The 27802-nt window shown below is 36.2% G+C and overlaps 1 protein-coding gene across 4 annotated transcripts; it reads right to left on the bottom strand.

Moving 5' to 3' along the window:
• LOC139139729 (serine-enriched protein-like) lies at positions 1 to 27715 on the bottom strand. Of its 4 annotated transcripts, none has more exons than XM_070708588.1 (5): positions 27311 to 27715; positions 8901 to 9108; positions 8439 to 8686; positions 3597 to 3754; positions 1 to 2956 (listed from the first exon to the last, which is right to left on the bottom strand). In XM_070708588.1, the coding sequence occupies exons 1-5, from the start codon at positions 27411 to 27413 to the stop codon at positions 2429 to 2431; spliced, it is 1245 nt and encodes a 414-aa protein (XP_070564689.1). In that variant the 5' UTR covers positions 27414 to 27715; the 3' UTR covers positions 1 to 2428. The 4 variants fall into 4 exon arrangements, with proteins under 4 accessions (XP_070564689.1, XP_070564690.1, XP_070564688.1 ...); XM_070708589.1 differs by lacking the exon at positions 27311 to 27715 and adding an exon at positions 17738 to 19632; XM_070708587.1 differs by lacking the exon at positions 27311 to 27715 and adding an exon at positions 12830 to 13213.
• Between the last annotated feature and the right edge of the window lie 87 nt (positions 27716 to 27802).

Below are 27802 nucleotides of genomic sequence, written 5' to 3' on the forward strand. Positions count from 1 at the left end.
TCACATAAAAGTTAGTTTTATTTAATAAGATGGTGAAAGTAAACCTGACAATAAGAATATATATACTAGGTATAAGTTATTTTGAACAATTTAATGCAGTATTTCCCTACATGGTACCACCCTTCTTATGAAATTCATTAAATATGCAAATAAGCTACTGAGTAGCATAATAGTACTAAACGTTTTTGCACACTGTTACAGCACTGTGAGATCAACGTATGAAGTACATGTATGCGTCATCAAATATGATGCATTATCATATACCCATGCCCATATTGCCTTATCCTAGTGATGTGTGCTGTAAAATATCAGCCGCGATATTTCACTGTAAATGTCGAGATATATTTACACAATAAACAGCATCGGTTTTGTAGTATTCCCGAACTACATTTGCAATTTGATATATGTACAAACAAAATGGCTGCGCTCTCCGCCTGCAAAGTGATGTCGCCAACATTAAAATTTGAAGGGCTTTGAGGAACATGGATATTTCGGGTTGCTAAATACGGAAATAATATGTTAAGTCTTGTAATGTTTTGCCATGGTTTTTCTGTTAAAGTTCTTGTATTCTTTTAGACAAGCTCCAGCAAACATTCTACTGTCCGCATGGCACAGTCTCCATCCGAACATGCCAGCATGCGCGACACATGTTGACATGGCAACTCAGTGTAAACAAACAAAATGGCGACCTATCTCTGTGCCGTACGACGATTGAGCGTGATCGAAATCAGGAGAGATTTAAAGCAAAGGACACACGGCAGTTACAATTGTACTACCATATTGCACCTTAAAAAGTTGTGTCTTCCCCCCCCCCCTCTGTTAAGACAATTTTTGAATGCTGATGTCTTTCTTCCTTGGGTTCATTGAGATATGGAGGGCTTGCAAGGATGTTGACTTCTTGGTATAGTTTATAAATAAAACCTGTTCACACAAATATTTCGATATTTATGATGTGCGAGGCTTAAGAAAGTAAAGCCTCAAAATTATAGGTTTTTCGTAAGTATTAGTGAAATTCTGGGCACAGGTATATGATAAATCGGTTATTTACGCAATAAAACACACCAAGTGACGGTATACAACGAGATTTTGACCAGTTCACAACATATATGCATGAATGATAGCAAGTGCATATATAAAGTGAACTGCACGGTCAAAATCTAGTGGTATATATCGTTCCTGGGTGTGATTTATTGCTATTTGATATCATAACAGTAGGTATATTGAAATTCTGGAGTGGAATATCAGAAATGGACATTTGCAAAAGCTGAGAGCTTGCGTGTATGCCAGCCGTGGTATATCGCCAATATAAAACAGTTCTTTTTGCGTCTCAACCAATAAGATCACTGTGTTTGCGCCATCAATTAATATACTGGTATGATATAATACCCATTATTATACCTCACTCATTCAGCGTGCACTGCCATTGGTTAAACACGACTCACGTGACATGTAAAAGAACGTGATGATGCCCTCTGCAAACTTGATGATGCCATCTGCATTTGATATTACATGGATGACGTCATTTTACTTACTGCGCATCCTTTCTGCGCATAACAAAATGTCGTTCGCTTGTACTTGCTACTATCGCTGCGAAACATTATGCAGAGCTGTACCGGCACAGTTAGACGATATTTTGATGCAAGTAAACAGCAAATGAACAAAAATGGCAACAAGGAATGCAATTTCTGTGTTCAGCGACTATGCAAGCAACAAATTTGGATACGCCACCGAGGAGATCGGCAAACTTTCAGCGGCAACCCTGGACTCGGCACTGACAACATTTTACGCTGAGGTCTGGACTCAGCCAATATCACCTGTTTCTTGCGTCATATCAGCATTCGTGTCATTTGTGCTGTGTCAGACACTCGACTTCGTCTCGTATCTGACGCAGTACAAATGACACTCATGCTGATACGACAAAGGAACAAGCGAAAATAAGGTGATATCCTCTAAGTATTTCTTAGTCAAATCTTTCCACTCTGGAGTAGAGTACTGAGTGCAGTGCACTTAAACACAGATTAAAGCTGCACTTGACACAATATGTTTCCTAGCATGCATCATCATCAGCACACACGTAGGTTGCAGGAGAGGACAGAGAGTTCACGGGTGTACACTAAAAGTCACCAGAAAAGACTGGAGTATATACTCAGATAACCATTAACATGGAGGGCCTTTTATTTGGTTTTGACCTTGTTCACTTAATGAACAAGGTCCTCCTCCATGGATGAGAGCATGAACATTTAAGGAGTTTTGAAACAATGTTCTAGTATGTAATTTGGGTATCAAATCATTTACATTGATAATTGAAGTTACAGCATTGACAATGTATCATACGTACATTAGAAATCTATAAAGACCATGTAATTTAAAATTAATGTGAACTTATGGATTCTAGGTAAAGATATATAATTATCAAAAGAACAAATTTTCATTTAATGATGCCATCTGAGATGCTATCAAGACTTGCAGTGCCATCTGTTTGATCTGATCCCATTGAGCTCAGAGTCTCTACACTGCAAATGTTGCTGACAACATCTGATTCATTGGATGACATCCTTTCTCGTTGGTACATGTTGTTCAAAATCGAGCTAACTCGTGACGGTGATGAAAACACTTGAGGATCAACGCTAGCTGGGTCTGCTTGGAATGCAAGAGCCGCCATTATCTTGTGATCTGGTACAGCTCCACAAGAACGTACTTCACGCATAAGGGAGAGTGCTGGAATATATTGAAAGGAAATAAGTTCGAGAAATGGCATCATTGCTTGTTTCAGGGATACCATTGGAGTCTTCTGACAATGTCTCATCGCCCATGATATTGCTGCACGAAATTTTGACAGCTCATCAGCACGGAGCTCCTCCCTGGACAGCACTAACCGAACCACATGTTCTGGTAAAGTGGCAAATGCAGGCAGATTCAATACTTGGTCACCATTCTCATCCACATATTCTAATATCTGCAATGTGTTTGTAACGAAGGTACATTAAAATCCACACGTTCTGTAGGAAATCTATTATTACTACAGTTAATTAGTTATCTATTTAATGCAAATGTGTAATTATTCACTAAATGTTTATTTGTTGCCTACTATTTACATTCTTTTGTTGAATGTTACTTATTACCAATAGGAACAAGTTTATCATGCCTTGACATTTAGGTTGTAAAAGGGTACAAATTGTTGCAGAAGTTTACATGCAACTATACTCAACTATAAATTTTGTCTTAACCAAGATTAGTATCTCGCAGACTGTATAATAACTACAATGCAATTCCATCAAAAATACATGAGAAATAAGTTTATCACTACCGAAGGTTGTACAATGTTTAGGTTGCAACAAAGAGATACTGAAAAGCAGTGAGTTCTTTCATGCATGATCACTGTATTTTCAAATTAAACTTTCATAACAAACACAGGAGCTTGTGACATGTTTTTTTTTCCCATTATTATAGTAACATTTGATTTTGTAACTTGCTCTACCACACTTCCTGAAGTGTGTTGTTACCCAATAAAGTTATTATTATTATCATTATTATTATTATTATTATTATTATTATTATTTACTTGCATTGATTTATTTATTTTCTTTGTAACTTACCTTTTGAACAAGTGACTTTGTTGCTTTGTACTGGATATATTTTTCAGCTGAGCTGAGCAACGCACAAACATTGTCTATGTTAATACAACAATGCAAAAAGCCAACACAGGCTCGACGCAGGTCTTCTAGTCCATAGTAATCAGCAGCATTCATCAAACCTGAAATTGTAATAAAAAGAAACTGTACGAACCAAAACAAGTGGCTCTCCAAACGTTCACAAATATTACTACCACATTTAGATAACCTGAGTTTTGCCTGAAACGCAATCCGAACTAATTTTGGAAAATCCAACCAAATTTCAGAATTTCCTTTTACTTTCAAAATTTCTTACCAGATATTAATGTTACTATAATACTGAATATAATTGTACCATAACTTTCTACATAAGATATTTCATATCCCAAAAAATGCATTTTAAAATTCATATTCACTAAAAAATTCAGCTGAATTTTGGGATGAACAGGTTGTTCAGTAAACAAGTCATCGTTGATGACACAGTCCCCACTTGTTAATGGGTGCTTTGATTACAGGTCCTCAGAGAGGATAGAGTCCTCTTCATTAGGTCTGTGATAAAAATACTTTTGAATAAATTCGCTTGATACATGTCTGAGTTGTAGTTCAGGAGATGAAAAAATCGTAATAAAATGGCCACATGGTGGCCATATTGGATCGAATCACAAAACAAATCAATGTGCATATGTACGACATAGGTCAATGTCCTTGTACCAAGTTTGAATAAAATTGGTTGAGATATGCCTGAGTTATGGCTCTGTACATGAAAAAATCGTAACAAAATGGCCGCATGGCGGCCATATTGGATCGTATCACAAAACAAATTGATGTGTATAGCTATGACATTGGTCAATGTCCTTGTACCAACTTTGAATAAAATCTGTAGAAACATGCCTGAGTTATGACTCTGTACATGAAAAAATCGTAATAAAATGGCCGCCTGCTGGCGGCCATATTGGATCGTATCACAAAACAAATCAATGTGCATATGTATGACATAGGTCAATGTCCTTGTACCAATTTTGAATGAAATTGGTTGAGATATGCCTGAGTTATGGCTCTGTACATGAAAAATTCGTAACAAAATGGCCGCATGGCGGCCATATTGGATCGTATCACAAAACAAATTGACGTGCATATGTATGACATAGGTCAATGTCCTTGTACCAATTTTGAATGAAATTGGTTGAGATATGCCTGAGTTATGGCTCTGTACATGAAACAATCGTAACAAAATGGCTGCCTGGCGGCCATATTGGATCGTATCACAAAACAAATTGATGTGCTTAGCTATGACATTGGTCAATATCCTTGTACCAACTTTGAATAAAATCTGTAGAAACATGCCTGAGTTATGGCTCTGTACATGAAAAAATCGTAATAAAATGGCCGCCTGGCAGCCATATTGGATCGTATCACAAAACAAATTGATGTGCATATGTATGACATAGGTCAATGTCCTTGTACCAATTTTGAATGAAATTGGTGAGATATACCTGAGTTATGGCTCTGTACATGAAAAATCTTAACAAAATGGCCGCACGGCGGCCATATTGGATCGTATCACAAAAAGAATCGACGTGCATATCTATGACACTGGTCAATGTCCTTGTACCAACTTTGAATAAAATCAGTTGAAACATGCCTGAATTATGGCTCTGTACATGAAAAAATCGTAATAAAATGGCCGCCTGGCAGCCATATTGGATCGTATCACAAAACAAATCGACGTGCATCTGTATGACATATGAAGTAATCCTTGTACCAAGTTTGAATGAAATCGCTTCAGGCATCTTTGAGATATCTGCGTGAACGGACGGACGGACGCACGCACGCACACACGCACGCACGCACGGACGCACGCACACACGCACGGACATGACCAAACCTATAAGTCCCCCCGGACGGTGTCCGTGGGGACTAAAAAATTCAGCTGAATTTTTGGATGAACAGGTACTTGTTCAGTAAAAATTCAGCTGAATTTTCAGACCAATATATTGTTTAGTAAAGCTTTAGCTGAATTTTTAAAAATTTGCTGAAATTTTCAGCTGAATGGAATTTTCCAACAATTTCTAAAAATTCAGCTAAATTTTTGATATGCAGCTGATTTTTGTGATAATATCTACAAATCCAGCTGATTATTCTGTTAATAAAGAAATTTTTCACCAGAATTTTTCAACCGTGGAAAATCAGCTGAAAAATTCAGCTGAATTTTTGACAGATTAATGTGATCCCCAGATAATTCAGCTGAATTTCATGCTGATCACATACTTTTGGAATGGTGTGGCACAAATTCTAGGATTACAAATTTAAATCTAGGGTCATATTTGTACACCTCCTACCAACATACACTCATGGCATTGTATAGATTCAAGTAAGAGTGGTATTATTTTTCGGACTTCAGGAATTCCGAAATTAGTTCGGATTCTGTTCCAGGGGTGAGTGTTACAGTCCAACTGGCATGGCCAACTTGCAGGCAGCACATTTCTAAATTATGACCATACTTCCATCTGTTAAAGCCATTCAGACCACTTTACTTTGTCACAACAACAGAATGACATCTTAATACCAATTTTACACAATTTTAAATTGTCAGTTTTTAAGGAATGATATTGACAGAATATTTGAGAGTTTTCCAATGGGTCTTTATTCATTTAATTCATCTCTGTCGTCATGGCCATTGTGGGTAATACAGTTTGCATAATAAACTTGTCATCAATTTTGCACAACACTGATATATGTGAATTACTCTTCAACAAAGTCACATTTCATACTAACATTTTGTTTATTCAATATTTTTGGTTACATTATCAAGCAAGAATTGTCATCATTTTCATATGTTTTAATTTCAGATTAGTTAAAGTTAACATCAGCAACTCTACACTGCCATTCTGTCATATCAAATATAAGTGTATGTGACATGATTTGTGTAAGGTAATAACTTCCTTTTAATACCAAACCAATCAATTTCTAACACAAAGCAAAGGTCTGCTGGGCAGCCCAGTAATGATATCAAATTAATTGATGAGGTCTTTGTTACACTTTAGGTTGTTTTGCCATAATTCACAAAGAAATACAAGACAACACTCCAAGGAACAGTCATTGTAATGTTCTACTCCACAAGGCATATTAAGATACATAGAATCCTTCATTTTAAAAATAGTTTTTATCCTAGACCAGTTCAAAACTCTCATGTCAAAATCTAATTTATCTTCTGTTTAGTGTTATTGGTTTGTTTTTTATTCAATGTTTTTATACTGTCATTTTTTTTTGTGCGTAGGTTTTTATGCATTGCCAAGGCACATTCCTTTCCGAATTTTTCTTGGAATTGGCTAATAAAGTATTATTATTATCATTATACCAACTTCCAAGAAAATTAGGAACTAGGTGGGTTTGTTTTGGATGAAAAAGACAAACATTCTAAAACTGATACATCAGTAATTTCATAGTAATTTGAGAATCTGAATTCAGAGGAATATGTAAATCAAATTTCACTGAAATAAGAAAAGTAATATGAAAAGGAAGGGATTCAGACAGAAACTAAAAAAAATATCTCTTACAATGAAGTATTCCATGTTTTCAACAAATTTGAAAGAAAACATCATTGGAAATAGAAAGACTGGTCAAAAGTGAATCAGGCAGTATAGTTGATAGGACAATTTTAGTGTCACCAAAACTGACAATTTTCCTTAAAATAAATATATGCAGAATTTGATGTAATAAACATTGAAAATTAAAAACACACATGTCTGCATGACTTAATGATGAAAGAGTTGAAGTCAACATTGAAATCCGCTGAGTGGTGCTTAAAGAAAAAATTGAAAATCATAAATGGATAATTATTTGTTCTTGGCAATATGGCACTGAATTTCTGATACTTTCTGTGAAACAATACAAAAAATTTTTATCAGTTTAATGATGCAGTCCTGGTGAAATTAAAAGCTTAATTTTCTACTCGAAGTATAGTTTCTGACGGTGCAGGGTATCTGCTCAAAAACAGACATATCTATCCAATTGGACATTTGCAACCTGTAATTTAAAGCCCCAATAAACTATACATAATGACAACTGTCAGCATTTGTGTGTCATAATGGTGATCATCCTGTATTGAGCTGGTCACTTAATCAATTCTAGGGGGCTGTCAAAATGCTCAGTATCTCCCATGCTACTTTTACATGCAATACCTTGCCCTAAACCTCTACTTTACTGCCCTCCTGCATTGTTTGGGTCTACTTTCAGTATCACAAGTTGTCACAGGTTTTTTAACAACTATCTCTAAGCAAATAGACTGACAGTGCACAATTGTAAAAGAGCACAAAAACCTATACAATTATGTAAACATTCAATGTCTACAACAACAAAGGCGGGAACTATGTAGGGATAACAATATGCTGCTTTATTAGTAAAAGGAAGTGGTAGTTGGAACTGCGCATGCGCAACTTTCTTGTTTACAAACAATGTATTTCATGCACTATATAAAGATGCATCATGTCAAAATAGCTGCAACATTTAAATTTTACGATGTACATTAAGACAAACATGTTTTAACTTTTATCAATCACCAATGTAGCTTTGATACAGTGTTTATATCGGTCGTAGGGGTCCCTAGTGACCTTTGAGCACCCCCTGACGACCATCACCCATTAAACTCATACAAGGTCTTAATTGTTAAACACGTGCACCATATCGATATGAGTTCTGGAGTAGAACAAGAAACTCTGTTGTACAAACAGAGCAAAAGTATGGAAAATACACACAAAAGTTACAGCTAATTGAGCTCTTATAGCTCTGATTCTGAACTGCAATGGACTCATAATGATGTTATCTTACCTATCAGTGTTCTTGCCTGTAATGTTACGCATCCTGTGTGAATGTACTCAATAAGCTGTCGAAACACATCAGAATCAAACTCCTTTATGATTATGGTCCGTGGATTATTATTTGTGGTGAAATGCAAATTTGGTAATGAGTCACTTCGCTTGCTGAACATGCGCATGCTCAGTTTGAGATCGGCTGTGGTTGATCTCTTCTTCGGTGATGATGATGAAGAAGGCATACAAAGCATCTTGTGAAAAATCCTGTCGAATAAATATTTCAAAGTATGAATATTTTGTATGAAAACAGTAACTATAATTAATAACATTGCTGAAGGTGCGCTAACCTACTCCAGTTACAAAAGTTAACTCAAGATACTGAAACAATGTCAAATTCCACAATTCTGCAAATTCATTTCTTGGGTTCTATTGTGTAAAACATACAATCTGCAGACTGTCATATTAAGACTTCACCTACCTACTGCGAGCTGCAAGAATAGATTTTACAGCACAGACAGGTTCTTTGTTTTCTCCAACAAGAAATGTGATGTCACAAAGTTCAGGCATACTGGCAAGGAACCTTAAGTCTTCTGCAAGACCGCATTTATTTTCAAATCGAGAAGAGTTTATGCATTCACTCCCTTCCTGTTGACAGTTGGACATGTTGAATATTTCCTCAGGATTTTCTAGAAAAATGAAAGGAATTTAACATGTAGATGTGCAACTTTTTACTTAAACTTTTTAAACTTTTTTTAACTTCTTGTAAATTGAGTTCACTAAAGGGCAATGAACAATTCCTATTACTTACATATCAGAGATATAGCAAGTTTTGTCAGAGAAAATATTTAACAGTAACCTGTAGACTACCATGAAAAGTGAAATTATTATTATAATACTTTTACGTAAAATTCCAATATCATAATTGTTGTCTGCATCTGAACTTTCAAACACACTATTTGAATCAAGTACATTTGTATCAATTGTCAAACACCCATAAATGCAAAGACTTAAGTTTAGAATCGTAAAAAAAATTATTCATAGTTTTCTCATAGATTACCATATATAGTGAATCATTTCTGTGAAATTCCAAAATCAAATTTCTTGCACACACATCAACTTTTAATTTCCCTAGTCTAATCAAGTACATCAATATCAATAATGAAATTATTCATAGTTTCCTCATAGACCAACATGTATAGAGTGACCGTGACCATGTGTAGTGAATCAACATTGTGGTGAAATTTCAAAATCAAATGTCTTGCACACATATCCAATTGTAGCCTCCCTAGTCTAATCAAATACATGAAAATCAATAATCAAGAGTACATAAATACACAGATTTACCTACTTTTGTATTGGAAAGAAATAGTTTCCTCATAGACTACAATGTATAGTGAATCTACATTTCAGTGAAATTTCAACTGGATACACATCCATATGTAACCACCCTAGTCTAATCAAGTACATCAATATTAATATGTAGGTCATTTTCCCCCACACTCATCATGACCTGAGTTTAATTAGTCTGGAACATTCCCAAGGTCACTGTCCTTCATGACCCCACAAACCTGAATTCAATTAGTCGGCACACAGTCCATGTAGCCGACAATGAGATGCAAATGATATGCGGTCAAGGTCTCCTCAACTAACATTCAGCTGCTTCTTCACTTCCTACAATTTTTTTTGTATTTTTTACAAAGGCACAGACTTATTCTACCTGCAACTTAAAACTGATAGTTATTTTGTAGCTCATTCTTTACTATTTTTCATAGTTTTTGGTAGCCGGTAACAGACACTTCGTGTTCGTGTCGGCTACATGGACGATCTGCCAATTAGTCATGTTTGGAATGTTCTGGAAATTTAATTAATTGTGTAATAGAGATAATTTTAGAGCAGTAATTAGCACGTCAATAAAAGTGCTAGATTGTTGATATGCTCTTATATAACGACATGAGTATAAATAGGGCACCGGCACAGCTTTCTGTCAGACTTTTGGGATTGTGTCTCTTGCGTGTTAATTCAAGTCTTTGGAAACTCCAGTAGTATTTATTTCAAGACTTTTCAAGACCTTCACTGCCACACTTGATTTATACTGTGAACTTTGTGCAACTTCAAGCCTGCAAGCCAAAGGACTATTCATTCATCCAACTGACTGTTACAACTCTGAAACTGGAGCTTTGCCATTCCAGCTGAGATAAGTAGCCTGTACATTTTTAATGTTTGTATTCTATCCCTGACTTAGCGATAATTTTATTTTTTGTAATAAATTTTGTTTTACACAGAAATTGCTGAGTTCACCTTTTGTTTGTTTTCTTTCATGTAACAAAATCACTAATCAAGAGTACATAAATACACAGATGTACCCTGTTTTATATTGTAAAAAAATTATTCAGTTTCCTCATACTCAGACTACGATGTATAGTGAATTGAATCTACATTTCAATGAAATTCCAAAATCAAATTTCTTGCACTCACATCCACTTGTAACCACCCTTGGCTAATCAATTACAATAATGTCCATTACTAAGTATGCAACACCTATATATAGACATTATCAAATGTATATATATGCACAAGAATACCAAGTTTTTCATTGGAAAAAAATTATTCACAGTTTTGTCACAGATTCCCATGTACAGTGGATGAACATTTTTGGTAAAATTCCAAAATCAAATTTTTTGTACACATATGAGCTGTAACCATCCCATTCCAATCAAGTACATTTATATCGGTTATCACACATCTATAAATATATAGATATTGCTAGTTTTATAATGAAAAATTAATTTGTAGTTTTCTCATAGACTAGTACCATGTATAGTGAACAATAATTAAATCCAAATATCAAATTTCTGTACACACAAGCACTGGTACCTGCCACTGCAAGCAAAGTAAATTTACATGAATAATCAAACATATATGTAAAGATACAGCTTGTTTTATATGGGCAAATGTTAATGGTTTGCCCAATACACTCCCATGTGTTATGATTAGATATTTTAGGATGAAGCGTGCGCTATATCAGCTACATTTTGTCTTCTAAGAGCTGCATAAAATATGGTGACCCCGCCCACTTAGTCATGCATGAAATTTCATGACCCTTCAAGAATACTTGCACAAAAGAATTACAATAACCCACCTGTAATTTCTATCCAATCCCTTTGAGGGCGGCCGGGGATTATACAAGTCATAAGAGGAGATTTGAACATTAAACATGGTGTGTTTGTAAGGGGTCGTTTGAAAAAAATCTCAGAATCTTTTTTTTTGGATTCTATTGCGCCCCTCTTCCAGACGTGTTTGTGTGCAGCTTCACTCATAAGGTCAAAAAGCAGGGTTGGATGCTAGCATGAGCATTTGTATCTGTATTTTATTGTCACTTTGAATTTCATTTTGTTGGTTTCACCTTTTTCAACAGTCATGAGATGGAAACTCATGATAATCTAGCAGGGTACACCAGGATTTGAAAGGTCTTAATCTATTATCGCTGTACATATATTTTGTAAATTTTACAAACATTGGTATTTATCTTTTCTAAGGGGGGTTTCAGTAAAAGGTTTCGATCTGCATTAGAGAGGGGTTACTCATATTCATCATGGTTGGCAGGGGGGTTACTCGAAATTTCGGAGTTTCTGAGGAATTCTTCCCACCCCAGACCTTCAATAATGACGACTCCCTTATCCATATAAGTCTTCCCCGGGAGTCTTCCATCTTAACATGGAGGTAAAAAGAAAGATCTTAATAATTTTGGGATTGTCTAGCCGTGAAAATGTCATCAACAGTTCGAATTATGAGTGATTCTGGCATTCACCAGCTGTGACATGCATGTCTACGGTGAATGTTTCACATGCAGTTTAAATTAGCCTAGATTGCTTTTCCGTCTTCACTACAGTGTAGTGAAGACGGAGGTACGGAGGCAAGCGAAGGGAAAAGCAATCTAGGCTAAGTTTAAATAGGCCTACGTGAATTGCATGGGCAGATGTGCATAGCTCGTGCATACGCGCTGCTTATAGCTGTGTGTTCCCAGCGTTGTGTAAACGGTCTCCCAGAAAACAATGCTGTACGTGTGTTCATGGTGTTGTACGGCCTCCGGGAACATACGGCATCGTACGCCACTTGCCGTACAACGCCGGGAACATACGGCATCGTACGCAGGGCTAGGGGGATATTCGTCATAGACAGGTCGACACGACATCCACAATCTGACGACTGGCGTTGAACTCAGTCGCTAAAAGAAAACAGCGCTTGAGATTCCGTAAGCTGCTATCGATGACTAAGCTAACAGCAATGGCTTCGCTTCGTTGAAGGACAATATTATGGTAATAACGGCAATCAAGTGAAAGCATTACGAAACACTTTAAAATTCACAATAACTGATAGTTTCAAAGATTTTAGTTGTAGTTTTCTTACCTACTTTCTTCTCTCGAATTGCAAAATTAAGGTCGTGTATCCGGGGTGCGATAATTTTACGTTGCAATAATATATGCGACGATTTACTTCCAGTATAATCTGACAGGCGTACAACTGCATGATGCATCAATATCCCTGCTCTGGCAAGTGACAACTTAGCACAATGAAGCACACATGAAGCAGTGTCGATATAAATGTGGCGCACTTCTATTCGTCCGATTGTGCCTAAGCAGGATCAAACTCAGTCGCTTGAAAACTTTAATAATACCCCGAAACAAACTGAAGTCAGATAGAAATAACACAAGGCTGCAGCTGTATACAATCTCCACTGTGGGCGAGGTGAGACACCGATATGTCATCAATCAGATTAAAATCCGATGTGATGATTGGCTGGATTATACACGGGCTATCGTATTGCCGTCCTGAGAGGAGCTACATGTGGGAGGACAGTGCTTCAATCATTAGTAGCGGCCGCCCCGACCTGGTTGGGGCACAGCGGGAGCCACGACAGAAGCCCAAGCCTCACGGCCGCGGCCCAGCCCCACCAGGGCTACAATTATTGCAGCTAGGAGGACATCAGAGCTGCAGAGAAAAAAAGACCGTTGACCATGTACCAGTAGACCGTTTGATATCGGGAGAAAATCGAGATTCTGAGAGGTTGCCCTGGAAAAAAATCCAGCCAAGGATGGCAGACAAAATAATACATTGGTACAGATAAGCCCTTATGGATTAAAAAATAATAATGCACGGACAGTTACTTGTATGTGTTTTCTTAATTTTTCTTTAATTTTAGGCGTGCCCTCATGAATGGACTTACCATTTTTGTAATATCATTCAATGTGGGCGCGCTAATTGGGTATCTTATTTCATAACACCCTTCGCACCCTTCGGTCATTTCTTTTTCATAACATCTGAATTCATAACATTTAATTACATTAATGTCCTGATTTGATTAATATCTAAACTAACTTTTTTGCCGTTGTTACATGTACGAAGTGTTTATAAGAAGCATATTCATTTGTTGTGCTTCTGCTACAGTTTCTCATCCTTAGGCCCCCCCTAGGCCTGAAAATATCTTGAATTCAGCTTGCCCTGGCCTGCACTGGATAAATTATTGTTGTTCTTTACGATGATGTGCCAGCCTTATCATAACGTATCAACATAAGTATTTGTTGTAGCCTACATAAAATGATTCCGGGTACTCACCTCAATATTGGATGTTTCTAGAACTAGGCCTACTCTTTTTCAATTTCTAACATTCGCGATGCAATGTGATAAGGGACGGACAAGGGTGCAAGAATTGCCGTAAAACAGAAATCCTTAATTCATGATTTATTTTATCTTTCAAAGCATTTTATAGAATAGACCTGACAATATCAGAATAAAGGTGCATTCCAAAATGAATAGCTGTACCCTGGATTTCAACCGATGTATCAAATAACTGCAATAAACTTTTGAAACACTAGTAATTTGCATAAAGTGGTGAAAGGATTAGAAATTTTTCTCATTTGAATATTCACTTATCTCTGTTGACAAAGTAACAACAGGAAATTATCTTTTGTCTAATAATTTTGAATCTTTATGAAAACACTTAAAATGACCACACACAAAAACTTATTAGGCATAATATGTGAAATTCAATATTTTCTGTATCAGGCATGGAATCTATCATTCTAACTCTGCTAGTAAAAGCGAAGCCTATATTAATTAAGACCAGCCTTTATGGAGCTATAACACAGAGATAAATGTGTGCTGACCATGGTTTACTAACTTCAGAGTATGCAAACATGCGGAGAACCAAATTTATTTCCAAGAATATTTTTGTAAACACAAGGCTTTTGAAATGTGGATCTTTTTGAAAATCAATTGACCCCTTTTTGCTATGTGAAAAATCTTCCAATAAGTGATGACACCCCCCGTATTTTGCTGACCCCCGACCATAATTACTGAACGGTCCCTTAGTATACTGACAAAGGCATACAAATATTCATACTTGTAAATTGATAAAATATTCCGACAAATTCCTTCTGTGATTTCTAGCCAGCGTGTGAATGTGCTACATACATGGTTAGTGGACAATTGGTCAATACTGTAACGCCATCGTGACACCATCACCAATTGCATAGTGTCAGTGTTTGCGTAGCTCGCGTAGAAGTCATCGTCGTCTGAGCAACAGCCATAATGGCTGCTGCTCTGGTAAAGAGAAACGTAATCTCATGCATCCATGATTTACAAAGCTACCCGTTTGATCGATCCAGTTTTATGGAAAATACGCAAAATCTGAAGCCGATAATACTACCTTTGTTCCCTGTAGCCTAAAGTCGCCTAAGTATTTCGTTCTGAAAGGTCTCTAATAAACTCGCCATGGAATTTCTTTTGAAATCGTCTCTATACTATCTCGTCGATAATCTTCTTGATTTGGGCCCTTGATTTGCCATTCTTTTGTACGTGAGCAAAATCATGAATCACTTTAAGCCGGAGTGGTATGTTTTGACTGACAGTTTCAGGAACTAAATTCTCAACGTTCTGCTGTTGTACAAATGATATTGTATGATTGTCTACACATGTGCGGTATTGGCTGGTGGCCCGGTTTTTTAATGAAAACAATATTCCGGTTCGCAAACGAAATACTATTCACACAGCGAAGTGATAAATATAGTGCCGATTTTTGTGTCTGTGACATGACTCCCTGTATACCGGTAGCTCGATCTTGATGGATCATTGGTAATACGAAGCTTGATTTGGTATTCAAAAGTTAAATTTTAACGCGGAAAACAATAAAAATGTTGAATAAAAATAGAAAATTAAAAATTAACTCAAGTACTTTTACATCTAAGTTCAACACCTATTCTATGTGCTTTTATGTATACAGTTATTTCACCGTCCCTGCGAAACTTTTTTAAGGGAATGATATCTTGAATTATTACTTGTTGAGCGAACGTTGTCATTTAGGTTTGATCACAGTTCCTGCTCGGAACGACTGGTTTGGCGGAAATGAATTTCCATGATAGGAAAACAGTGCAGTACTAGCCGGGAGTAGGCTACTAGATCGATCAGTGATATTGCTAAACCTATCGTAAAAACCACTCTTTGTACAAAATCTCACCGTCAAAAATTAAATGGACCAAATCGTGAGATGTAAAAGTAGGCTTGATATGTCCTTGTTTGGTACGGCCACGGCCACTTGTGTTCTAAAATTCCGCTCTGCGCCCAAGCTTATTGGCCCAATAGACGCCGTGTGTACATGTACTCACGTCTGTGGGGCGCATAGGCGCAGAGAGGAATTTTAGAACACGGGTGACTGTGCCTAACAACAACAATAATAATAATAATAATAATATTTATTTATTTCGAGAGCCAGCTCATACACCAAATTATGTACAGGAAAAAAGGACACAAACTATGAAAAACTAGTACACAATGGTACTGAAAAATATCAGACAGAGAAAACTTGAAAAGCAATCAGGAAAAAGTCAACAGAACAGGCTACCACACATAATGATAATATGTATTGATACCAGCACTAATTAGAGTATTTTCACTCATATAAAATTTCGAGCGCAAAGTGGCTGTTTACTTTCGAAAGTCAAAATGTTGCTCTAAACAAAAGTGTTAGAGATACTTAATCTTCTGTCAATACAAACAAAATTCTACAACGGTTGTTATAAGCAATGCGAACATTATTGATACACTGATTGTGAACTTACTCAAAAGATGTGAACAATACATAGAAGAACGATAAGTTATAAAAAGTCTAGTTTGACCGAGTAAGAACAGTTCCAAAACTCGCGGATTAACGTGTTAGCTCTGGCATAAAACAACCTCCTTGTTATCATCCCCATGAGAAAGGCAATCCCTAGCTGAATTATTTTTGAGGTTGGAGATTTTTGGGAGTATGGACGAAGACCCAGAAATCTCCGAAGGCAAAATTACTCCGGCTGGGGATTATAGGCTAGCGCAGAGCGGAAGTTTTAGAAAACTGGCGAATTTGATCAATTCCATGATTTTCGATGGATTTTGCCCACATGTGCGGAGATAGTTCGGCCCTCGTGCTCTACACGGAGCTGTGTGTATAATGCACGAGAGCCAAACCAACAGTCTGGTCGATCTTTTACTAGTAATAGGATCGATCAGACACTGAAGCAAAGCGCGCCTGTGATTTTGCTACCGCCGCGCAAACTTTCACTTCTTCAGTTGACATAAGATTTTAGACTGAGTGCTTCTAAGTTTAAAATATGCCATCACTCAATACCGCGGTATACCTTCCCACGACACTTAAAAATTAACGGTAACAACCACTATTAAAAGAATATAAAGTGCATTCATGATATAACCAGCTAACAATCCATGAACTTGTGTGTAGGGGATGATTTACCATATAAAATTCGAGGGATATCTGCAGTCAACTTGTTATTGTCTTTGAGTTACAGAAATTCATTCACCAGAGACGCATAAACAACAGTTGCTTGCCAGCACGCACGCAGTCGAGCCTTGTACAATACCACACTTTCAGTAAGTATATCAATTCATGTCTATAAACATCTATCTTTTCGCTGAAAACTTTTACAAAACATTAACAGCCCAACGTATGACTGGCTCCGAGGTCGCTCGGCGTTTCTCGGCAGTAATTACTGGCATGACTGGCCAACTTGTCAGCCATCGCGTTCACCCCGTGCATGATCGATCTACGCGACTGCCTACCACAAACGTGACAGTCTGCTGAACACTGTATTTCTTCTATTTTTCCTGTTTTGATATACGCCCAAAGACTTGGAGCCAGTCTACAGTTGAACGTTTATAAAAAACGTGCGTCGAGGTAGGTGATGGAAGCAAACGACCAAGCTCGTTTCATTTCCCAACTAATCAATTACAGCTTGAAAAGTGGTACATTTATGATGCGAGACTTACCAATTGTAGATTTCACAGGAAATACACGATGGAAACTTGCTACGACAAAAAAGTGAAGTACAGCTATATCAAAAACATCCCCCGTTGAATATTTGTATTTCAGAATGTTAGAAGACTTCTTACTCTATCTCGCTTCTTATCCATCCAAGGCACTGATAAAGACTATTACACTGGTTTTGTGAAGGAAGACATGAAAGAATGTGGGGTTCTCAATCAACTTATATAAACGGGAGTGTTACGTAATTAATCTGATGACTTATTGAGATGTGAAAGCGGATCAAAGTAACTGAAGTAACACTAGCCAGCTTTGCTTTGTCACGGGCAAAATTTCCTACTCGGCAGCTTTTGGTGCCATGAAAAAGTAGTGTGGTAAACAGTCTTTCCAGGAACTCTAAGAGAGCGCAATTTACGTTGCATGATACCAAATGAATCAGTAAGACTTCCATGGCCACCGTGTGATACACAGGTACGTGTGGTTACATACCCAGCGACCACACGTAACTGTGGTATGATAGATATGCATGTCGTTTAGTTGTAACTCATGAGAAAATGGCAAAATATAATCAATTAGTTTGATTTCTTTCAACGTTTCATAAACTATTTGTCAGACACCACAAAATGGTCAATACTGGAACACGTAAATCAACTATTCCTAGGAAAAGCTCTGGCTTATTTTTTCTCATGTGGATAAGAGTTGGAATCAAGTAAATATTTTTATGATACAGAAGAAAATATCGGTGGATACAATATGCTGAGTATACTATAGTAGTTTACTTCATCTTAAGTACATCTATCAAAAGACATTTATTTATGAACGTTATCAACAGAAATACATTTATTTCATGAACATCAATAAGTGAAACAGAATACCATAATAATGCGAATAATATCAAAGATAATATATTCAAGCTTAAATTAATTTGGAGCAGCCTACACTAACTGAAACCTCAAAACGTCCGGTGAAAGATCATTCTAATAATACTATGCCTTCATTATCACTTGAGAGTAACTTAAGTCACACGTGCATTTCTTGGCAAACTCCAAAACCTAGCTCTAGTCGAGCCATCCCTATAGCAGAGAACCCTCTACGAGCCACAGGCATTTGACCAGTCGCTTTGCGATCGATCGGTACTGATTCACAGTAGAGAGAAAAGAATATACTCGAAAAAGAATATCCCTTACTGAATTGCTGTCATTGAAATTTTAACAAAATAATTAATGAAAAGTCTGAAGTTATCTCCTATCTCCTTCTCAGACGATCTTGAACCCACCTTCACACGCCTTGGCCACGTGAGGGACGCCCACGGGCGTTCTGTTGACTGGGTAGTTTGTAAAAGTGTAGTTTATGCTACGTTCCGACGTTCTGTTCTGCTAAAGGCTACAGAACAGAACGTCGGAACGTAGTATAAACTACACTTTTACAAACTACCCAGTCAACAGAACTCCTGCGGGGACGCCTAGAGATAAAATCTCTACAAGAGAAGGCGTTTACACTTTCCACACAGTTTATACACTATAAAGTATTGCGTGGTCAACAGTCCGAAATTGTATTTTCAATCTCTCTGTCAGTAGCCTAATTCCCAACCTTGGGCTTGTTGATAAAAAATGGCACCTGATTGGATTTTCGTACCCGGCAAGAACTTTCGTTTGAAGAAAGGGGCGGGTATTGAGATCCAACTCAATTTGTTTTGTAATATCGTACGCGTATTTAAAGCCGTAAGTTTGAAACCCTGGTTATGGCATTAGTTGGTTTTCCTCTCATCAAACATATTTGATTTAGCTGAACATTAATTACACACATCGATAGAAACGTTTGCCACCTCAGCTAATTACGCAAACAGATAATCAGTTTGAGCAAGGTGTCTAATCACAGGGAATTCTGACTGAAAAGCAGTAACTAAGGGAAAACAATAAAAAATAAAAATTAGAAAAAAAGGGGAAACGAAAAAATAAGAATTAACAAAAACAAATAATTATAAATTTTAATTTTTATTGTAATGTAAGTTATAATATGTGGATTTAACGATATAAAAAGATTACACAGAAAGTAAAAACATGGTGTTCACGTTTCAATCCGGTAGCAACTTTCTGTGTTAGTAGATACGAGCGGCGCACCTGTAATACAGCCTATACACAAGGGGTGTCTCTTCATTTTCACACATTTTCTTTCCATCGCCAAAAATGCACCTAGCAAGCATTGAAGTGGTAAATTCGACGTAGGGTCAAAACACATTAGTCCTTCTCAATCATACTCAAACATTTTTTACCTCATACCGATGAAAAGCGACAAATCAGCAGGTTTTTCAGCACATCTTGTCATCTCTTACATTCCAGGTTTAAAAGACCCTGCGTTATTTCAAATCGAACCAATAACAGAGCCTGTACTGAACGAATGGAAGCATAAGTTTCTCATGTCTTCGGAAAGAACTTTCTCTCGCTATGGGTGAACTGGAATTGTTTAACTTACCAGAATTTCGTATGCAGACGCACGCAGACAGTGTAATGTGTCATGTGTCAGCGCATGTGTATAATTTTTGCAGCGCATACATTGTTCTTTTCTGCAAATACTATCAACAATAATAGTAATAACAACAATAACACCAACAGCTTTACTGAGTCCAAATATATTTTTATTTTTCTTAATTTTTAAATATTTAATAATCATAATCAACATCATCATCATCATCATCATCATCATCGGAGATCGAGGCCCCTATGCTGTCAGTACCGATCACGAAGCAACGGGTCAAGTGCCTGTGGTACGAGCCTCGGCTGTAATTTTTTTTCGTAGTACGCCGTCACATGGTATGCGCACCTCAGAAGTCTAACATTTAAGCTTGAACAATATCGTGGCACATGAAACTGAGCGCGCGGCACGTCCGAATATAAGTACATCATTGTAAACCAATTCAGGACTGATATTTTGAAAAGCAACAGAGATTACTGAGATGAAATTTTAGGTGAAGCCATTTTACATGTACATTTATTTCACACCATATTAAACATATATGTCCGCAGATAGCACAGACTGAACAATAACTTTTTCACACATTAGGGGCCCAAGCCCTTTGGCCCCTATTATTTTACTGGAGTTCAACTTTCTTCCTCTTCTTCTTCCTCTTCTTCTACTTCTGCATCTTCTTCTTCTTCCATAATTTTTTTTTGCCAAGACAGATGTCCAAAACCGTTGCGCGCAGCCTTTTCAAACTTGAAGGGCTTATTAAGCCAAAAAAAATGTTTCTGGTTCTTGACATTCAGCAAAAGTGATACTGCGAGGCACGGTTTTCTTTTTTCTTTTTCTCTTTCCTAACAATGCTGGTTTGGCACTATTGATGCAAGAGCTGTTGTCTTTAATCACTGGCTGCATAATACTTCCGTTTTCTTTTTAGCATTTTTGGTCATGCAAACAGGGATATCAAGGATAGCTGTACTGATGAGTATGTACCCCCCCCCCCAAAAAAAAAGGGATGACACGCAGTTTCTGAAATGACACTCATGGTGACCAGGATTTTTTTTTTTTTGGGGGGGGGGCCTTATCCCAACTGAGTACTAGTGGAACTGACACTTTCAATACAGTGGGTAATGTGACCTCGCTACCACCTTTGATTGAAATACTGAATTCTTTCTCATTCAGTGCATAAAATTTGATATATCTGTTCTGTTCTCACAAATTTTAGACAACATTACAATAATGCTTTATACAAAGTTTCAAGGTCAATGACGTTGTCATTTCGGAGAAAAAATTATTAAATTTTTATCTTTCCGTATCTAATTAAAGGCCTAACAGCTTATTTTTTGTGATTTTACTTCCAAACTGAAACAAGTTCACGGGAATGTACTCATTGAGGGGTGTTTATTCAAGTATAATAAACTGTCCACTGGGACTGCATGTGCAATTTTGAGCAAGCTAAGTAATAAAGTTTGCCAAAACGTAAAATGGCGCCCTCATGCAAGTAAAACAAAAAACACTGTATGTCATGCATATATGCATTGGAATCTTCACAGAAATAACAGCGCAGTCCAATATAATGCGCAGAGCTGAATGTTTTCCACTTGGACATCATATGCTTTGTTTTCTTTGTAATATTACCACTTTTTAAACATAGGGCCAAAGTCCCTGAAGCTACTATTGACATGGATACAAAATTAAGTATTTCCTGACTGTATGAAATTATCTCACTAAGGTCATCCTAGGGACCTGTAAACCAAATATTAAAGTTGTCTGACCAGCGGTTTTGAAAAAACAAGCGACTCAACAGTTGACAGAGCTCTGCTGTGTTATGTAGAGAATAACCTTTTGTGACACATGTATTGATGAAGAAGGTGGATATCTTTGATAGCTCATTTCAGGATGGCCTGACCAAAAATGGAAAAAAAAATTCCGTAAAAATACAGATTTGCATATTTCATCACAATTTTAACAAATCTAAGTTGGGTTATCCCTAGGGACCTGTATATCAAATAACAAAGCTGTCTGACCAGTGGTTATGAAGAAGATGATTTTTTACCAAAAACGCCTTTTTTGGTGCTAATTTGCATATTTTCAACAATATCAAAAATTAATAAAAAGAGTCTCTCAAAATCATATATTTTATCCACACAACAAATATCAAATCAGTAAGTACTGCAGTTCTCAAGATATTTGAGTGGACGGACGCCTCACAAACGGACATACATACATACATACATACATACATACATACATACATACATACATACTGACAGTGCAAGCCGGACAGATACCCATCCCAATAGCTTCTATGGACTATATTAATCTATAGTAGCTAATAAACGAGAGTTAATTACATTCCAATTAAAGTCAACAAGACTTGCTTAAATCAAGATTTTCGTCATAAAAAAACAGCATATCTGTCAGGTAATAAAGAATCTTAAGCTGGTTATCTTTTTATCAGTATTTTCATCCTATTAACCAGGCACATTATAACTTTCAAATTAACATTGTAAGTAAGTTCTGTTGAATAAGTTGAGACTACGTACTCAGAGAAAGCACACTGAAGAGACAAATGTTTGAAACTTAAGAAGTTCAAGGTCATCAAAAGCATCATGTAACACTTTCATTGCACTGTTTACACCGATTGCATAATTGCTATAAATAGCACATGAGGAATCTTACAGCCCAGCTTTACCATAAAAACCCTATCACTTTGACCACTATTTTAATTGACCACTCTATTTTTTTCCTCAAAAAGTAATTTTATTTTATCCTTACCAACTCAACCATAAATGGAAATTAGAACTTTCTCTATCTCTATTTATTTGACCACCCTATCATGACAAACTTTTTAGAGCAATTTCTTTCAGATAACATATAGGGCACAATAAATGATGGTTCAGAATATGTCAAAGTTGGGATTCAGGAAAGTTGCCTTTACATGTTTTAATCCTCCAAGATGGTAAGCATTTCACAATGAACTGTCAAAAAAGTTGAACTGTCTGATAACTTTACACTAAAATTATTTTGGCTTTGATGATTTCCTAATTAATTCAATTATTTAAAATCATATCAATTATTTTTTTCTGGGTGAATTGATAGGGTTTATACAGTACAAGAATTACATACAAAGTAAGTCAAATTTTGATCAAAAATGACAAAAAAATCCCTTAAAAATACAGAGTTGCATATTTCATCACAATTTGAGCAAATCTAAGTTGGGTCGTCCCTAGGGACCTGTATACCAAATAACAAAGCTGTCTGACCAGCGGTTATGAAGAAGAAGATTTTTTACCAAAAACGCCTGTTTTGGCATTAATTTGCCTATTTTCAACAATATCAAAAAATTAAAAAAAACGATTTCTCAAAATCATATTTTTCATCTACACAACAAATATCAAATCAGTAAGTACTGCGGTTCTCAAGATATTTGAGTGGACGGACGCCTCACAAACGGACATACATACATACATACATACATACATACATACATACAGACTGACGCCGGACGGATACCCATCCCAATAGACTGTAGTCTATAGTAGCTAAAAATGGTGGAAATCAAAATAACGGTTAAAATTTAAATTTACTTGTCCAATTTTTCAGTAATAAAAGACTATAACCTTTAAATCTGTAGAATTTATAGAAAACCAGAGAAAATAGAAAGCCTTCTTCAGCTAAACAAATTTCAAGAGTTACAGCTACAGGGGCTTTAATTATAGATGCAAAAAAAATTGCATAAAGCTCTGCTACTCAAAATTATGTAAACACATTTTGAAGACCATTTGGTATGGTCTCTATGTACTAAATTTCAAGGTCACTGTCCCCGTCGATTTTGAGAAGATTTTTATGATATTATTTTACAAAATTTTCTGTGAACTTTGACCTGCCCTATATTTTTACAGCTAAGCTAAGTATATTACTTATTCTGGCCTGTTTAGGAGTCAAATAAGACTGTTTTCCATACATAATGACCAGTGAGGGACCAAATTGCAAACCCAAATTTTGGGGTTACCCTGTGACCTTTGACCCTCACTTTATCCCCTACTTCATTATGTATACATATACATGTATCTAATTCTGGCATACCCGATACAGGTAGAGGTCTGATTTTTGGTACACAGGGATAAATATGGGAGTGATTTGACAAAATGTCAGTGACCAGCCACTGCATATGAAATTTTGGGCTAGCCAATAGAGCTCGATATCTGATTTTTTTTGGTTAACAAGGATAAATATGAGAGGAAAGTTTTTGACAGAATGTCACATGACCTTCAACCTCAAATATGCATATATGCCTATAAATCAGTAACCACAAGTGCTATACCATTTACATTTGGTATGATGGTGGAACTTTGGAGCCACATCCCGTACCTCATTTAATTATGTGCATATCTAATTCTGGGCTAGCCAATAGAGCTAGAGTTCTGATTTTTGGTGAGGAGGGATAAATATGGAAAAAAAGTTTCCAATCACGTGACCTTGATGACCTTTTACGTCAAATATGCATATATGCCTATAAAGCAGGAACCACAAGTGCTATATCCTTCATATTCGGTATGTTTGGGAACCTTTATGGTGCTATATCCTGTACCTCATATATTATGTGCTTATCTAATTCTGGGCTAGCCAACAGAGTTCTGATTTTTAGCTCACATTTGGTATACCAATGTGAGGTTATTGTATAAGCTGAAGTCAGTGGCGTCTGTATGTATGTATGTATGTGTGTACATATAGTATGTCCGTCAACATCAAAAACTCATGAACTGCTGCACTTTTCAGCTTGGTATTTGGTGTATTGATGCATCCTGATGGGATTTTGTTCAAATGAAGTTTGCATTGCCCAAATTATGCAAATGAGCTTAAAAATATGAAAATGGTAAAAATTAATAACTCAAGAACCACTGTTTCGATTGCTTTGAAAATAAGTGTGCAAGTACCTTAGGTGGACCTTATACAGTTTTATGAATATTGTGAAGATATCCTTAATTTTGTATTTTTGCAGAATTTTTTTGTTATTTTTCTCATTTGAAGTAAAAATTCTTTTCTCTGAAACCGCCAGCCCAATTGTTTTCAAATTTGAATCGGATGTTTGCAAGGCTGTTACCCTTCTAATTTGTTGAAATTATGAAAAAATTGGAAAAATTACTGTTTAGAGGCAGTTTTTGTCATTGTTGGTCAAAAAATCGTAAACAATATTTTCTTTTTAAAGCTGCTGGACAGACAGCTTTATACAGATGTCTAGGGATGACAATAGTAGATATGTGGAAATTGTCCTGAAATATACAAATTTGTATTTTTTAGACAATTTTGTCATTTTTGGTCAAGAAAAACAAATTACTTGTCTGATTTTCTACTCAAAGTGTTGGAAAATTCCCAAATGTTTATATTTTGGTAATTTTCTCAGTTTGTGACCTTAAATGACCTACAACAACCCAGGATATGTTGTGAGACAGTTTCGAAGGCTGTGAACATAATTTTGTCATATTTGGTATCAATTTGTAGTAAAATTTGATCTAAAAACAAAACAGGTAAATTTTTTCATGGTGGACCAATTGTTGCAAGTTTTCAATGTGAGATACACAAGAACGGATGAGAAATTTGGATCAAGAATAATTCCAGATGTCATAATCACCCTCCACAGTGGAAGGCATTTCACTATCTATAACTAACTTTAAAAGTGCTGTTTACTTTCGAGCACCCATAGCATTAATTAAAAAAAATCCCCAAGGTTGTAAATACATTTCCAGCCATCTGGCCATTGTTCTTTATGTAAACATGGTCAATACCAAGGGGTGGAACATTTGATATTCAGGAGGGGATAGGGTCTAGAAGATTGATGACATTTGATATTCAGGAGGGGATAGGGTCTAGAAGATTGATGAGGTAGCATTACTTTTTTACCAGATCCTTTGTACATTTTTCCCCACTCTTTTATTTTTTCCCCACTCTCCCACCGTTTGTTTTTGTCAAACCTTCTCTGGCTGATTTTTTGTTAACATTTGCTTATGTAAAATAGGATCTGCTTGTCCCATTGCTATAGAAGTTTATATGCATGTTCCTAAAGATGACCTCCAGTACCTAAGTTGCAGACCTTATTTGCTTTTTTCATTCTTGTTTTTCTGGTTGTGACGTTGACTCCACTGACGTGTTTCAAATAAAAACAGAACACAAATCATCGCGTTCATTCCACTCAAACATTCACAAATCACAGACTTTGAACCAAGTCTAAACAGTCTAAACAATTGGACTACATTAAAGCAATTTGTGACCTTTATGTGGACTCCAAAAATGTCACTATTTTTAATCATTGCTATCAGGTTTGGTGACTGGCAAATAATAAATCTGATGTGGGACTTTTTTTCTTAGATCCTGCTCTAGTGAGAATTTTTTTGTGGTTTATCTTCAGAATGATAGGAGATTGAGATGATAATCTACAAGAAATTTCAGAGAAACACTTGGCCTTAATTGTTTCATGTAAGGAGTTACACAAAAAAGCTGTAAAGAAATGTACAGAATCGGTATATATGCATGTGTATATTGTTGTTTATCAAGCATTTTGGCAAATGAAATAATCACAAAATAACATATTTTATACAAAGTTTGATATCAGTGTGAAATAAATCAGTTGAATCACTAATTTGACAATAATTTTTTTTATGTAACTTACAGTGTGGATGGTTTTTATCTCCATTTTCTTGCTGTAAATCCATGCATTATTCAGACACTCACAGAGTTCATTTTGATGGCATCATTTTGTTACAATAATCACCAAATGATTAGGAGAGGTTTATTTCATCACACACACATATATATGTGTGTATATTACTTAAAGTACGAAGTAATCTGTTGTTTCATGCATCCCAATATATATATATATATATATATACATGTATATATATACATGTATATATATATATATATATATATATATATATATATATATATATATATGGATGTGTATACCCTGTATGTATATATATATATATATATATATATATATATATATATATATATATATATATTATATACATACATACTACGTATTCATATACAGAGCAAGAGAGAGAGAGAGGAGAGAGACTGACAGAAATTGGACTTGGAGATTATTCCTCATTTACCTGAATCATCATCAGTAGAACAATCAGACATGGTTAGACTGGAACAGCAATATTCAGATGCAGGTCGTGGATGTGTCATCGTCGATAGGTTGTCTCTGAACATAATGGCAAAGGCGTTGGCAATTGTGCAAGTTCAGTATCCAGCCCCTTTCACAGCAGGATTACTTGGATTGTTATCAGGTTACTGTTGCATTTGGTTATAAAGACACACAGTAATTACGTCTCAGATGCTGCATTCACTGATGTATTAACACAGAACAGTACAATATGCCAGTTATCTGTCGAATCTTGGCAAGTAGAATTTATACAAACGTCACGTTTGTCATATTGGATTGCCATCTTAGAGGGAAGGCGACTTTGTATGCACAGCTGTTACAGATCAGTAATGAAACAGATTGGTTATCCTTGCCTTGTTGCACCCATTAAATTGTTACTATGGAAACTTTTATCAATTTGACCATAGACATTCCATGTTGAATCATATATCATTAT

Source organism: Ptychodera flava, chromosome 9 (assembly GCF_041260155.1).
Source record: "Ptychodera flava strain L36383 chromosome 9, AS_Pfla_20210202, whole genome shotgun sequence".
Classification (NCBI taxonomy): domain Eukaryota; kingdom Metazoa; phylum Hemichordata; class Enteropneusta; family Ptychoderidae; genus Ptychodera; species Ptychodera flava.

What these genes read in the sequence shown, in the direction of transcription:
- LOC139139729 (XM_070708587.1), bottom strand. Translation starts at nt 12,956, where the DNA reads ATGCATCATGCAGTTGTACGCCTGTCAGATTATACTGGAAGTAAATCG. An exon ending in ACAGGCAAGAACACTGATAG is followed by an intron (nt 3,755 to 8,438) that starts GTAAGATAACAT and finishes TTACAATTTCAG; the next exon opens with GTTTGATGAATGCTGCTGAT. An exon ending in CAAAGTCACTTGTTCAAAAG is followed by an intron (nt 2,957 to 3,596) that starts GTAAGTTACAAA and finishes AACACATTGCAG; the next exon opens with ATATTAGAATATGTGGATGA.